The 16,479-nt window shown below is 38.0% G+C and overlaps 1 protein-coding gene across 5 annotated transcripts; it reads left to right on the top strand.

The window, feature by feature from the left end:
• Positions 1 to 1,034: 1,034 nt before the first annotated feature.
• On the top strand, positions 1,035 to 11,356 carry LOC125706254 (COUP transcription factor 2). Of its 5 annotated transcripts, XM_048972846.1 has the most exons (4): positions 2,830 to 5,092; positions 6,207 to 6,248; positions 6,325 to 6,734; positions 8,796 to 11,356. In XM_048972846.1, the coding sequence occupies exons 1-4, from the start codon at positions 4,830 to 4,832 to the stop codon at positions 9,068 to 9,070; spliced, it is 990 nt and encodes a 329-aa protein (XP_048828803.1). In that variant the 5' UTR covers positions 2,830 to 4,829; the 3' UTR covers positions 9,071 to 11,356. The 5 variants fall into 5 exon arrangements, with proteins under 5 accessions (XP_048828804.1, XP_048828800.1, XP_048828803.1 ...); XM_048972847.1 differs by lacking the exon at positions 2,830 to 5,092 and adding an exon at positions 1,035 to 1,558 and having other exon boundaries at positions 6,207 to 6,734; XM_048972843.1 differs by having other exon boundaries at positions 2,829 to 5,301; positions 6,189 to 6,734.
• Positions 11,357 to 16,479: the final 5,123 nt, after the last annotated feature.

Genomic DNA, 16,479 nt, shown 5'->3' with positions numbered 1-16,479 from the left:
TAGTATTCGTTGTAGATTTAATAGAATTTGACGCATTGCTTTGAAAAGTTGTGCACATTAAAGCAATATCGTATGTTCATCCTTTTTGCCCTTTTATCGGGGCCACACTGTCACAATTTCCCACAAATCCTCGATTTTGCGATTTTTGTGAATTCCAAGGAGCATTTAAAATATACACGCTTCACTTTGTTAATCGTTTACTCTTTTCGGATTTTACTTCCACTGAATGCACTTTTGGTCCGGTTTCAGAGTAAAATAGGTTTCCTATAGATGTTTACTGTCTCCGTGCCGAGAATAATACCGTTTGCGAACATCTCGAAATTTCACACTTATTTTAACAAGTAACGTAATTGACGATTCACCGTCAATACCTTAATACTTTACATAGGCCTACATATTTAGATGACACGTAATCTATAAATAAAATAAGTTCTGGTAGGTATTAATTTTAAAACCTAAGATAAAATGGGGTGTAGAGGATGAATGTGAAGAATGGAAGGATAGGTCTGAAATAAGTTACTCAGTTACCTCTATCTTTAAGTGGGCTGCCATAGCAATGGAAATAACATAATAGATAATACAAAGATTAATGAGAAGGGGTGACATTTCCAGTTGTTTTTTTCTGAGAATATCAGATGATTATTGAGCATATACTTCACCTTGCTTTTAATGTCTGTTTATGATTATCTATTTAGTTATGTGTTTATATTGACTGTCTTGTTGGTTTAAGTTAATATCCCAGGATCCTTGGAGTAAATGAACGGAACACTTAATATTCTCATTATCTGCGATTTTCCCGTTAACAAGAAAGATTCTGCTCACGATTAAAACAAGTGCAGAGGTGACAAGTTTTTAATTGAATTACCTAGCTACAGCATATGGAACTGCTCCGAATTAAGCATAAAGATATTGGTAAACCATATAACCATATAAGTCAGGTTTCCTTATAAACAGACAGGTGTCACTTCTGACTTCACACCCTCCCTCTCGCCCTCACTCACACAGCCCACACAAAGCTGCAGCGCTGCCGAGCGCTTCCCTGCTTTCCGCGGAGCAGAAAAAAATAGACAGAATCGAACCAAAACCCTCCTCTGGGTTTGAATTGGGGGGGAAAAGAATTCGCGACTGCGTGAACTAAAACGGTATTTCATTGCTTATTATTATTATAAATTTTATTATTACTACTACTATTATTATTATTAGTTATTCTTCTGTCTATTCTCTTTTTAAACGAATGCCTAAAGACATCCCCATTTATAGATAAAAAATTATAAAGCAACACAAGATTAAGCTGAAACCACAAATGAAATGGTTTTGATAATGATGTTCTTCAGCTACGTCGATTTTTCTCAAATTTTTTTGTGAGAAAGTATTTACTTTATTGATAAGTCTTTTTTGCATATAGCCAACAATCGTCACGTGGAAAGACATCGCTCTTCCTTCTACCAAACAAAACATTAAAAGAAAAAAGAGAAGACGACTAAAATATCAAATTCTTGGTTAATATTAAGAAAGAAGATGCATCATGCAGAAGAAGAATCGACGGCATATGCTTTTGGTACGTTCTTAAAACACTGGGTTTTATATGCGTAGCTATATAATCTCACATTTTGAGTCACGTGCGTATTACGATTTATATCAAATTTTAATACATTTCCTGTTCGCAAAGAAGTATTTGACTTTTTCTGTAAGTCAGATTGCACATAACTATAAATAACTATGTCCTTCAGGTCTGCAGATTGAGCGTCTCGTTTCGCAAGTCTCTTGAGGTTACGCAAGAGAACAACGTGTAGTATAACAATTTAAAATAAGCTGAAATGTTTAGTTTCGTGTCTCAAAAAGGTGTGTCTTTATTATGATTTACAGCATTATGTACCACGTGGGTGTACTTAATAGTTTTCTACTCCTGTCCGTTCGTGAGGGAATGAACAATAATAGGCTAGTACGCGTACTTATATTTATCAAAGAAATGATACAAAATGTCTATACTCACCTGTGGGGCGTCAAGGTAAAAATCCGGAACGTGAACATATTATTTAGATAGAAACCACGTCTTTTTTGTCAGCCAGTTTAGTTGACCAAAAAGGAACGTAGATTTTAAACAGCGAAAAGTAGTGCGATCGCGCTAAACATGTCAATAAGTATTTCACACAAAAGGCAAATGCAAAAAACCTCACTGGTATGCATCCAAACGGAAAGACGAATGGATAAAGCGGAGACCCACACAGGTAGCTCAACGTCTAAGTCAATTAGAAGAAAACCCTTAAGCATTAATCAGATTAAACTGGGCACACGTTACTTTGGTGTTGGTATAAGACCACGGACGGAAGCCGTTTCCCTTTAAGATGGCTCTTCTATGTTAAAGCAAGAGTTTTGTCTGAAATGATCCATACGCTAGGGGGCAGCCAGACACTGTAATAGACCGGATCTCGGGCTTTCTTTCCTCTATTGACAGCATATGCTCTGATTTAGTACAGTGAATTTTTCAGTGGCTATTGACAGCCTCAGATGATTTTAAAAAAGTACCGCACGTCTTGGGCGTAATGGTACCTTAAGGGACCTAATTGTCTTAATATTTTTTATTTAAATTTAAACTCAGATTTAATGTATTTGAGAACTTCATCAAATGTTGGCATATAAACACATATAAGCTATATATATATATATATATATATATATATATATATATATATATATATATATATATACACACACACACACACACACACACACGTACGCACTTAACAGATTATATTATATTTTTAAGCACAGGTTTTATATTTATATTTTAATATTTTAACACGGAGTTTTTTGTACGATGTGGCCCGAACCACATCAAAAAGGTTTCCTGGTTGATATTGGCCTAGTAATATAAATGATAATATTTTACTATATTACTGGCAACTACTGTGTAAATAACTTACCCGACTAATCTCACTGATTATGCATAAACTATTTCCTTTAGCGGGAAAAGTTAGATGGAAACAGACCGCCAAACATTTCTGACATGCCATTATTATCTCAGATGCTTAAAAATAAATGTTAAAATAGGTTGTGTGATAAATTCAAATGCTGTCTAATATCCTGTTTATTTGAGAGATGCTTTTCATTGATGAGGAAGGAAACTGTCATTGTGGTCCAGTTAATTATTTAAATGAAATTCACCATCTACTAACGAGTCGTACAACCATAATTGACTGCATATAGGTATACCAGAAGCATCAGTTGAAAGGCTCTAAATTATTTTATGCGGTTAAATTTATAGTCATCGATTTAACGCTATCAAAAATTCTCTGCGTTCTACAGCATAGTATTTCGCTTATATTACGTGGTTTCTCGTAAGCTCAATAAAATAATGTGTGATTGTGTGTGCAATCTTAACAAAGAAGTCAACAGAGTGAACACTTTTAAAGATAAAAATTATAGAAAAGGTGCGACACGTAAATTTAAATAATCATACACAGACTACGACAAAACACCACACTCAAATAACAACGTACTCGGGAGCCATATGAGTACAGCCTAATTGTATTACAGTCAGGCGAAATAAAATAATGCATGAAAAGATGCATACAATTTCACAAAGAAGTCGATGACACTTTCTGTACATTCTGTCAACAAAATGACAATTTGAGTTAATCTTTTCACTGCTGATATTGTCCTGTAATCGTTATTTGCATATAACGTAACAGGAAGTCAGAAATGTAGAGGACTTCTTATTTTGCCTTATTACCTTTCAAGTTTAGAAAAGAATCTTATAACGTACCGTAATAAAACCTTTTGGTTTTATACTGAGTGAAAGTAGCGTGCGTTTTTCCTGAACTTCTTTCCCTTTAGGACCAAGCAGATCCTAACAGCGAGACACCCCCACCCCCCAGTTGTACCCTGGCACAGCACCAAGTAGCACAAGTGCCGGCTAGCCAATAGGGTTCACTGGGCGGTCCGTGAGCTCTGACCAGTCATACTCAGTCACTTTCCTTATATGGCAGCGCGTCTCCATGGTAACGTGTGCTAAGTTGCAGCAGTCGTGTCAAAGTTCACTATATAGAGAGCTCGGTGAGCTGATCAGAGAGAAAGCATTCTGCCAGCCCAGCTCCAGCAAATCGCAATCAGTTCCTAACCTCCCCCTTTTTAACATATTTGATCACTTTGATTCTTTGGTTCTTTCTTTATTATTTTACGCGCATGAAGAAGGTTCTATAGGTGGCGATCTTTTTATTATTATTATTACTCTTGCCTGCCGGAGAGTTGACTTCATATTTGACTCCAGCATTGGCTCCTCAGCTGCAATCGCATTAAGAAGAAAAGGAAGCAGTAGTATTTTTTTTACCAGTTGATGGTTTTCTTCAGGACTTTTACAGGAACTTGGGATCGCTGGCTGCTGACATCTTTCAAAGTCGAATTCTTTTTTTTTTTGTATTTTTTTTTCTTAATTTATTTCCCCATCCCCTGCAGCTGAAATCAGTGCGCCGCTTTCTGTCGTGTCTTGCTCAGCTGAGTTTTAATTTTGACCATGTTCCTCCTTCTCTTCTTGACGGGTTTCCTGAATGGCTGACTGCAAGCGCCTGGATTTGGCCTTTGAGCGCACGGCTGTCCGGCTCGCCATCACCTCAAGTTTAAAATAAAACATCGCACTGCTTCTCTATACATTTTTTGATGCTATTGTCACGCAAGTTCCAGCGGAGCCTTAACATAAAGACCGTCGACATTCGCCGCCTCCACCGCCATCCGACGCAGACAACGTGCTCCGTTCTTCCAAAACATTAACGAAGACAACGCGAAACCAAAAACGGGAAACAAAAAAAGTTTCTTAACGTTGGCTGATAGATATGGCAATGGTAGTGTGGAGAGGCTCCCAGGACGATGTGGCCGAGACCCAGGGCACCCTGTCTTCCCAAGCGCCCCAAGGAGGACCGTTGTCCCTCCCCAGCCACCAGCCAGGCCAACTCAACCTGGCTGCCCCTCAGGCTGCCCCCCCGACCCCGCAGACGCCCGTCCAAGGCGGACCCCCCAGCAATACGGCGCAGTCTACGCCGACCAACCAAACGGGCCAGAGCCAGGCGCCGGAGAAGCAGCAGCCGCAGCACATCGAGTGCGTGGTTTGCGGGGACAAGTCGAGTGGCAAACACTACGGGCAGTTCACATGCGAGGGCTGCAAGAGCTTCTTCAAAAGAAGCGTACGCAGGAACCTCACTTACACATGCCGGGCCAACAGGAACTGTCCCATTGACCAGCACCACCGCAATCAGTGCCAGTACTGCCGCCTCAAAAAATGCCTCAAGGTTGGCATGAGGCGGGAAGGTATTGGGATTTTGTGTTTTCTTATTAATGTCTTTGTCTGTGTTTTGTGCCGCTGTCTCCTCCCTCTCCTTTCCCTCTCCCGGTTCCACTCCGGGCTGCCGGCGGGGACGCGCACGGGAGCCGCCTCCGTTACTTGCGCTCCACTCCCAGCGTCTCCTTTTCCTCCTTTTCGATGTTTTCTTTAATCCGGCTTCTTTATAACAGCTATACGCAGCTGTGGTTATTAGTCACCAATAGTGATTTCATTGCTGTGTTACTGTGAATCTGTCGTTCTCCTCTGATGTGGACCGGGGGGGGATTATTATGCATTTGGATTTGAATAACAAAAGTACAGATATTCCGCGCTATTATGGCGAAACGGTTTGGGGGGGGGGGGGTAGTATTTTCAATAGCGCACATTGTCGTCTCAAAATTGGGCTTATCTCGTCCGACTTGCTACAGAAGAAGCGTCAATGTGGAACAGTCTTAAGGGTGTTTTCATTGCATTTTGTTTAAAATAGTGGTGGGGGGCTGTAGTTTTCCGACGCACCGAATCGCTCGCTGGCTTTCCGTAGGTTAGGGATTAGCCAGCTCACTACAGCTTCCTTGCGGTCTTTGTTTATAAATTTAACAGCTCTGACTTGCACCAACTGATAAGAAATAGTTTTTTAAAACACGCCTTAAAAATCACACTCAAACGTAGTGAGAAGTAAAGCACATTAATCTTCGAGCATGTCACGTCGTTCGTGCATTAATATTTAAAGTGGAACTGCAAGACATTTTGTTTGACATAAATGAAAATAACATTCAAGCACGGTCAAACGGCGCAGATGTTGGGGGAAAAACTGCGAAAACTGAAAGGGATGAATTGTGTTGCTTATTTAGAATTCAGGCATCAATATCTGCAGTTTCTCTTTTTACTGCAGCAGTGCAAAGGGGACGGATGCCACCCACACAGCCACACCACGGTCAGTTCGCCTTGACAAATGGGGACCCTCTACACTGCCATTCCTACTTATCCGGATATATTTCTCTTCTTCTAAGAGCGGAACCCTACCCAACGTCCCGATATGGCAGCCAATGCATGCAACCCAATAACATTATGGGCATCGAAAACATCTGCGAACTGGCGGCCAGGATGCTTTTCAGTGCCGTGGAGTGGGCCAGGAATATCCCCTTCTTCCCAGACCTCCAGATTACGGACCAGGTGGCTCTCCTGAGGTTGACCTGGAGCGAGTTGTTTGTGCTGAATGCAGCGCAGTGTTCCATGCCGCTCCATGTTGCTCCTCTGCTGGCGGCCGCCGGCCTTCACGCCTCCCCCATGTCTGCAGACAGAGTAGTCGCCTTCATGGACCACATTAGGATCTTCCAGGAACAAGTAGAAAAGCTGAAAGCTTTGCACGTTGACTCTGCTGAATACAGCTGCCTGAAGGCCATAGTGCTTTTCACGTCAGGTAAGAATTTAATTGTATTCTCTAGAAAGCACGGCGACTTATCGTGTAAATAGAGATTGTAAACACAAAAATACACAATATGATATTATATATAAAAAATTCTCACCGAAATACAATGTCATTTCTAAAACAAATAAACAAACCCAGCATATCAACATGTTTCAATCCTTTGGAAAAGAAAAAAAAGAGTTTAAGTGCAAGACTATTGCATACATTTATTAATTGTTGCATAATTAATTTTAGAACATCAATAGCGCTGTGCAAAAAAAGCAATTTTAAACCTTTCAAGATTGAAATCGTGTAATTCTGAAATAAGCTATTTTTAATGAATATATAAAATATTATTCAATCGTGGAATTAAAACATTTTATTAACTTTTCCATAGTGATGTTAAACTTAATGTGTAAATACTGGCCTCAATGTATTGTACTTAATATGAATTATGGAAACGTGTACTGATAGGTAATTGAGGTGATGCACTTATTCATTCTTTTAATTGTAAGTATTTTTTGCGATTTTTTTTTCGTACCAGATATTTGTATGCATGAAGAGTGACAGCTATAAATGATGTCATGTTTTGGGCGCGAGTGAGAGGATTAGCGATAGGACATTGGCCTGATGTTCTAATTTAACATTTCCATTGAATTTTATTTTGGTGTCATATTAGACGTACAATGTTTAATTACACGTACAATGAAACTTAGCTGAAAACAGGTTTTACAAAATAATACAACTCTGAAAAATTCTAAAAGAAAAATGTTCGGTGTGGGAAAAGGGTCGACAATCCTTTCCTTGTTATGGAAGGGTGAGCTGGGCATTCTTTGGACTTGTTCCAAAACAGGGTCACGACCCCAACTTCTCCACTTTATTGCTACATTGCGGAATTAAAGGAGGAAATACATTTTAAAAGGGCAATGAGGGATCAAAATGTTCACACACCTAAGACTGGTTTGTAGGTATAACGACCGCTCATTTATAAACTGAGCGTCGGATTTCAGGATGCTGCGCATAGCTGAAATAGACGAATGAATGCGTTGCCTCTTCTATAGTAAGCAGTCCACACAGAAAATTGTTTATTTTGGTTATTTATTATTTTTTTCCTACACATTGTGCGTTACATTATTTCTCATCAGAACACGATTGTCTTCAAAGCGCTATACAATTATATTATAAATGCAAACAGTGTGCTGATCTTTAAAGCTTCGCCAGCCATATTTTTTGTGATTACAGGCATTCAAATGAATTTGTCGGGGGGGCTGGGGGGGAGAACTATTCAACCTGTTCTTTGTAGAACGTCTCGCTTTATGGTGGATTACGTTTATGGTGGGTTCTCGGGGATGTAATGTGAGCTCCGTTGAAAATCTTTTCCATGTATACGCTTGTTTAGGACCTTCCTTGTTCCCCTCGGACACTGTAATCTTTTAGGACACTGACCGACAGGCGTTAATAGAGAGCTCAGTGTGCCTGAGTTACGCTGAATAAACGAAGTCATATTTCTAACAGAGACTGTCGTCAGTCTCCGCGATTAATAAGCGGTGAGAATGGTTTTGTCATAGCCGTGGCAGTCATCTGAATGTAACTCATTTCGCCGTCGTTCAAAACGTGCGCTCAGCGTTATAATGTGCTTTAAGGGGGAGCCCATTACCGTGGGGTCGCTATTAAAATCACTTTCAAGTCTGAATGTTCGTCATATCTGAAAAATTAAATGCAATGCATTACATAAATATTGCGTTTCTTAAATTTCTGTATGCTTTTAAATTTGCTTAGTCTGATTTTTGTCGTAGTAAAATGTTTTGTTAGAATATAAAACTGCAGAACCTTCTTTTTGACCTTTTATGCAAAAAAAAAAGCAAGATTCTGGATATCTTGCAGTGGAGGGAATTATTGAATGTTCTGCATGTGTTCTGTCAAAGTAGCTTAATATTGAAGCTTTGTTTCACGGCACTGTCCTTAGAAAAATGTAGACTTTATTTTTTTTTTTACTGATGAAATACCAAATGCTGTTCACAAATGGAGTTATGTGCCTGACGTCTATTTCTTCTATTTCTCTCCCATTTCTAGATGCTTGTGGTCTTTCGGATGTGGCTCATGTGGAAAGTTTACAAGAAAAGTCCCAATGTGCTCTAGAGGAGTATGTTAGGAGTCAGTACCCCAACCAGCCAACGCGATTTGGGAAACTTTTACTTCGCTTACCTTCCCTTCGCACCGTCTCTTCCTCGGTCATAGAGCAGTTGTTTTTCGTCCGTTTGGTAGGTAAAACCCCAATTGAAACCCTCATCAGGGATATGTTGCTTTCAGGAAGCAGTTTTAACTGGCCTTATATGTCAATTCAGTGAAGCAGACGGAAAGTACAAGGAGGCTAAGACTACAATAGTTAGCATTTCTTATAGAATGAAAACGGCTGTTACACACATTTACTAACATGAAGAGAGACATTTCAGTAAAGACTGCGAATGTTATAAATCAGACATTCAATGAACTTTCAGAATCCAGATAGAAGCTCCGGCATCATTCTGAACACATTGCTACTTATCATTTTGTAAAAAAAAAAATAATAAAATAATAAAAAAGAAAAAAGATTTTTGGTAAACCTTTGAGGAAAAATGAAACTATAAAGTGCATTCAAAATGAATAATTTGGAGAAATATAGGAGGAAAAGAAAAAGTATGTTTTCTTTTTCCAGATACCACGTTGTCCTGTGCTTCTGTATCTATAGATGTCTTCTGTATTTTATTTTATTTTTGGTTCCAAACCGGCTTATATTATTCAATAGTTTTACCATTTTAATATTATCATGGCTTCTTATGGAACAGTAAAAATAATATATTTGTTCTTCGAGAATTAAAATAAAACCATCGGCAATATCAAAAAAAATGTTATTTCAATGCTTTTAATGTTGCATTCGCACTTACAAAAGTTGAGACCCATAACCTACTATTGTTAGGGGGAATCTGGGGGATTTAGTTGTGATTAAATTCGTAGTAACCCACAGTAAAAGGGAGACTATACTGGAAGCTAGAATGTGCCAGGGATTCCTCTCTATGACGCAGCCTTGGACCTTGTGTCCAAGACGCACATTCCCGCTGGAACCATTGAATAAAACTCCATAAGCTAACTATTACTGTTAATACTTATTCTGTCTCTTCCAGTGGGTTTATAATACATTCTTGTTTGTATGTAGCCTTTTTAAAGTTTTAGAAGATGCTCTTGGTCTTTACAGTTTGCTGACATGGAGCATCCAACAGCGAATATTTTGTGTTTATTAAGCCTAAGCTATTTAAGAGAACTTTTCCTGTACACTACATTTGAGCAAAGGGCACATCTAGCATTCGTGTTTTCATTGAATAAAACAGAAGTAATAAGCTAATTCTCACGTGAACTAGAATGAAAACGTTTCACCCTACAGGTATTTTAAATGAGGTATCCCTCCTGGTATAGCCTTTAAATCGTGTGGATTATTTGTGGAAATATGTAGGTAATATAAAACAAATAAAGGGGAGGGGTCAAGGGTCACTTTACGTTGTCATGCAAGACCTAAACTTCTCAGTATCAGTATTACGCCCCCTAAAGAATCAAAAATGCATTAGATTACATAAAATATTCCGTACATCTCAAGCATTAAGTGCCTGTAAAGCAGGACATTGTTATTAAGAGATTTTTTAAATTGAAGTGTTAAAACCCTTTGTAACACTCTAAGGTTTGCAACATCAGTCTATGAATGTGTTAATCACATAAACGGACAGCAGTTAGAAGCAGTATTGTTGTAAATATAGGTCAGTTTTTCACTGCGTTTTCCTTTATAAGAACTATATGTGATTAAGAAATTATGTGGTTGCCATTATTATTTTGTCAGTAAAACGAAATGTCTTCAAATTGAGTGACAGACTTAGCTAGTAGCACTGAAGTTCTGCTTTTAATGTATATACATATTACAAAATGTTTTTTTTTCATATGTATTTAGACTGTGAATGCATGGCCACAGGTCCCTAACCTATTTTACATTTGGTATATATACTGTAAATGTTTTTTTTTTTTTTTTTTGATTGTATAGATATAATCTGTGCATTCAGTACAATAGCCCTTGTATTTAAAAGAAACAAAAGTTCAATAGTAAGACTTAACAGGGTGAGCTGGTTTGGAAAGGGGTAGGTTTTTTTGTTTTAGTGTTTTGCTCCTTTTCTGTCTGTAACAGATGCTTTGTGTGTGTGAAAGATTGCAATTTCGTCTTTGTTTTTTGGGGCTTCTCTTCAGCACACAAGGCATGATGTTGTGGTTAGATAAAAGGGATGATATTGTATATTTGATTGAACAGTGATCTTTGGCTGTTCCTATGCTCCTTATGGACCAGAGAATGATACATGATTGTAATTATGAACAGTTTAAACAACTGACCCACCTTTTTATATATAAATATATAAATATATTACTGCAGGGTATTGATAACGTATAGATACTTTTTTATCATTATGGTTACTATTAATTGCAAGTGATACATGTGAGTGTGTGTGGAAGTTTATAGTTGAAAACAATCTTGTTTGTTTGTGTTAGCTTATTGTAAACAAGCATTCTGCTGTAAATTTGTTCTTGGTATTAAATTATAATTTATGGATTTGAAATCAAAATGCTATTCTGTTTTATTTATTATACACCTTGAAACATTTTAATTGAACGGACATCTGCTTTGCGTGTTTGCGCATGTGTTAGTGCACGTGAGAGTGAGATCATAAAGAGAAAGTTTAAGGCTGCTGAGCAATTATGAACCTGAATTCTCTGTTAGTTTTAAATATTGTGGTCATGTCGCACTAATCATGGTTAGTGTGCCACAGTAGGGCAACACCATGTGGGAGTTACCAAGTGTAGATGTCTCACCGAATTTCTAATTTGAAAGGAGGTGTGATTAATAGAAACCTGATAAGGTGTCCTCTTGCAAAACAATAACTATTCCTGCTCACTGGCAGTGACGCTGTGAAGGCATTATCTCATATTGAGTATTACCTCACACAGTGTGAATTCAGAGAAGCAAACACCCAAAAGCTTCTCGCCGCGTACCTCGAAATTGATGAATCGTATATTAAACATATACATTAGTTTCAGCGAAGTTTGTGGTGGAACCAAAGAAGGATCATAGAAAATAACATATATTGTGCTCTTTCTTTGCTTAATTACATCCCTTAATTCGGTACATCTGATAAAAATGAGGTAGTTGGTGTCGCCTCTCTGGTAATACATCTTCTGCCCATGAACAATTTAAGTTGAGTATCGAATTATTACAGACAATATGGGTATGGCTTTAAGCACGCTTATGAGTTGGTATCCTATTAGTTGAGTCAATATGGCGTCGCGCAATGCAATGCAATCCGCAGTTCGTCGGAGCAATGCAGTGTTTGGTGATGGAAGCCACATTAAAAAAATATGAATTTCCGACCGATCAAACGCGGAGTCTCAATAAAACTTATAGCGGCATGGACTGGTTGTCTCTGTGTTGTTCTGTAATTAGACGGGGACTACTTGCGGGAAATAAAATCTCAGCAACAAGAAGCCAAGGCTGGATATCTGTTATACTAGTGAAAGAATGTATGATTTGAGAAATGTGTATGAATCAGTTTTCCAATGTCGGAAAATGAAACGTACATGCACCTAATAAAAGTTCTTGTAAAAGAACAATAAAATTGCAAGTTGCGATTAAATGGCTGACTTTATTTGATCAAATTGCCTTGTTTAAATATTAGGAAAAGTCACACGTGGGTAAACTAAGCATTAGGCTACTATAACATAAAATGCGTTTCTAAATGTTACATTTAGGTAGGCCTTGCAGAAAGGATTCGCATTATTAATATTATTATTTCATTTGTATTATTATTTAAAGAAATGAGTGTTATAAAGCTACAGACCGAAGTCTCGCAGCTTTTCTGCCCGTATCCTAGCTCTTCGGCGGTGTCAGAATTTATGTATGTAAGTAAATCTCGCTTGAAATGATTTTCCGGATTTCTCGAATTTCAAAGCCACCCCACTATGCTTCTATTTAATTAATGATGAAAGCCAGCAAAATCTAATTACACAGTAATTCTAAACAGCTAGTTTTTGGGCATTAGTGTAAGATGATGAGGAGGCGGAATGATATTTTTGGTTATGAAAACTAGATAGTTAAAAATGTAAACGTATTCAAATACCGTAATAATCACCATTACCGTCATAATTAATTATTTTCTATTATTGCCGTATTGTTAAATTAGAACATTATTCAGGCAGCTTCTCGTAGCATCTATCAAGGCATTGTTATATACTACAGAATATGTTATGGATGTTCTGCTCACGTGAGGATGCCAATCATTTATAACATTTGTAAAGCTTAAGGAGAAGCGGCGTGGCGGTATGACTGAAAGCGGGTCTAAGTTAGATTTTTCATTCATATTTTTAATGAAACACTTTTACCGTGAGAGCCCGACTGGATTAAGTCCGCAGTAATTCGGATCATGGCTTCGCCGGCTTGATGTTAGTTGACAGAGCGTGTGTTGAGGCTGAACTCTATAATTTGCACTTCTGTTCTTATATTAGCATTGGACAACGAACTAATGAGCGATCCCTGGGTACTATGTCAGTTTTATTTATTTTCTCTTAGAACAAAAAATGAAAAAAAGAAAAGAAAATACTGTGATACATGTCTGAGAAACGAAGTAGAAATAGCGTATTTCGGATCGTCACACAACTTCTAGTGAGACTTGCATGCTTGAAAGGTATTAATTTTCAGTAAAAACTACAATGATTCTTTTGGCCTGAGCAATGTCCTAATAGTTGCATATATACTTTGGTTACTGTTATTTTTGCCAGTAGTTCCTGGGAGTAACAAAACGGCTCTTGTTATTACTGATCAGAGAATTGTTTCAATGTTCATTTTTTTCACAGAATCCATAGGTCTATCACAATGTTCATATACATTGTATTATAACTATAGTTCCTGGAACAATGAAACGCACACAAAAAGGTTATAAGAACAAAAACTTTATTTTATTGTTAGAATATGATGATTACGATTGTAGGTGTTCAACGACTGTCGGCGAGCGGGTAGTTTTAGTGTAATGCGTGTGGGTCGTATAAAAGTGATATGAGTTTTATGCTGTCGAATAACACGCATCTCAGGATTGAAATGAAAATTATGGCCGCGGCGCCTGATTTGTACCAATTATGTTCAATTATGCTTAAGAATACACATGTGGTACTCTATCTATCTATCTATCTATCTATCTATCTATCTATCTATCTATCTATCTATCTATCTATCTATCTATCTATCTATCTATCTAATCTGTCACACTGTCCAATTGCTTATGAGTCGCTCTCTTTTGAACATTTGGAATTCTTTTCGTTTTTGTTCGTGGCGACTCCTACAGGGATCGGACAAAAAGTCTTTAATAACCACCCAAGTTGTGTGTCAGACGGTTTATCGTTTAACTAGTGATATCGCGTTTTAATTTGAGACAGGCCTGCCACTACGCATGAGCATACATGGCTGTCTTTCTCATTGCAAAACCTCTTGATGTCCTCACCAAACAGGGGTAGTAGGATATAGCAAATGAGGGGAAGTCCTGACCTCATGTCTTTCGGGCAAGCACCCAGACCCCTTCAGAAAGCGGACTAGAAAGTGAACACAGTGTTAAATTCAACTTTTTTTTTTACTCTGTCTTATACTATTAAAATAATACCATTAAGTGCGCATTCAATATTATTATACTTGACGTTTTTCGGATTTACTAACAAGTATACGTTTATTTTATTAGTGACGCCATTTCTCTTGTTGTACCCACTCTTGAAAAACGTCTGTATTTTACATGGAGCTTTTCGTTTACATGCAATATTGCAAAAGAAAAATCCATTTTAACCTGTTTCTAGCACGACGGCAATGCAATAGGCTACATGTTTCGTTGAGATGTGTCTTTATTTCTTTCGGCTGTCAGTTATCTTCGCTGCTTTAAATAAAGTGGTTTTAAATGGACTTGGAGCTCCAGTTGGTCCGTTCCACTCTCTCTAAATGTTAGAAAATTGTGCCATCTACCCGCTATTCACAGAACTGTCACTTCCAGGACCTCCTAAGACCCCGACTCACACACACAAAAGAAGCCGCCCGGAGACTTGCAGAGGCAAAACAACACTATGAAATGTTCTCACTTTCAAAAACACAGCATTAAATTTACGTTTTAAGCCTCTGTGAGTGGGACGATTGCAGAAAAAGCTCAGTAAAGAAAAGAGAATATATCTATCTATCTATCTATCTATCTATCTATCTATCTATCTATCTATCTATCTATCTATCTATCTATCTATCTATCTATCTATCTATCTATCTCTATCTATCTATCTATCTATCTATCTATCTATCTATCTATCTGTTGGTATTCTCGTCGCAGCTATTAACGCTACTGAAAACTCGCCCACATCTGTTTATGAATAGCCCCGATATTTCTGTTTTGTTTGCCGTTGTGTATTATTTAGCATTTACACAGACTAGATTCTTAATGTAGAAATGCTCCTAAGACACTGTACGCCTATTGTACAGCCGTCTTCATATTTTACAAAATGACTGAGGAAATCTATGTCTCGCACTATTACAAGCATTTCACGGAATGACCTCACTTGCAGAGACTATATAAGGATATATCTCTTCCACAATTTCGTTGTAGACGTTTAGAACTTTAAGGGCAAAGTCCTTCAATTAGATTATGTCATCTGTCTTTACAGAAAGTATTATGGCATAATTGCGAATAAGCTTCACGCTTGAACTGATATTTGTAAACAACATCATTCCTTTTTATATTTTCCTTCTATTAAAATGCATTTAATGTAACAGTTTGACCGTTAGACGCAGGTTATTTGTAATGTATTGCCTAATTTTAGATATACGACCAAGAGATAGGCCTAGAATTTTATAAAACCGAACACTGCATAGTACTATATGCATTTTCCTCTTATTTATAATGAAACATTATGATATTTTGCACAAGCCGTTGTATACTGTACGGTGTAGTGGCAGAGTTGCAAGGGGCGGCAGAGTGATTATCTCATAGACCTCGAGCAGAAGTACACGGTGCTTTTCGGCTGTGGGTCGGGCATTGATCTTCTGCAACGTAACAAACGGACGGGTTAATTTTTCCTCATTAGCATTCCCCAAGCACAGCCTCTCTACACAGACACACAGACATCTGTCCCGGCCCCCTTTCCATCCGCGGCAAGTCTTTCTGCTGCCTAGTCTCCATCTAAAATATTTAGATTGATTCTTTCTTGTAGCCTACTTCAGACAGCTTTTAGTTGTAATATATTTCGCATAGAAATTTAAGTGACCGTTACTAGCATTTTAGAGTCGTAACGCTTATAATGCATATGGTTTATTTGCGAGGAGGATTACTTTGTTTTGATCAGCTTTTCTCTATATTGAAGGGAATAACACATATAAATAAACCTATAATGAAGAAAATGTCTATTTTGTCTTTTTCGGCTTGAATTCCTGTGTTTTTCTCTCTAGCAGCCTCGTACTCTCCGCACAAAAGCAATGAAAGGGGCCGGTCGACACCAAAATGGCAAAGTTCATCTCGAAAAACGGCATAGACTTACAAAGGAGCACAAGGCTTTGTAATTGGGGGGGGGGGGGGTGTAGCAGTTGAAGCAGGAGTGGGAGAGTGTTTGTGTGCATGTATATCCGAATATATTTTTAAAGAAATTCTTTTAACTGTCTTTGCCGAGAAGACGTTAGATC

Source organism: Brienomyrus brachyistius, chromosome 13, assembly GCF_023856365.1.
Source record: "Brienomyrus brachyistius isolate T26 chromosome 13, BBRACH_0.4, whole genome shotgun sequence".
Lineage (NCBI taxonomy): Eukaryota > Metazoa > Chordata > Actinopteri > Osteoglossiformes > Mormyridae > Brienomyrus > Brienomyrus brachyistius.
Note: the sequence above shows the minus strand (reverse complement) of the source record. Positions and strands in the feature narration are given on the sequence as shown.

Bases quoted from the DNA above. Each gene is read 5' to 3' on its own strand.
- LOC125706254 (XM_048972843.1), top strand. From the start codon at position 4,830: ATGGCAATGGTAGTGTGGAGAGGCTCCCAGGACGATGTGGCCGAGACC. The intron at 5,302-6,188 runs GTATTGGGATTT...CAATATCTGCAG, and splicing joins GGTTGGCATGAGGCGGGAAG to TTTCTCTTTTTACTGCAGCA. The intron at 6,735-8,795 runs GTAAGAATTTAA...TCCCATTTCTAG, and splicing joins CATAGTGCTTTTCACGTCAG to ATGCTTGTGGTCTTTCGGAT.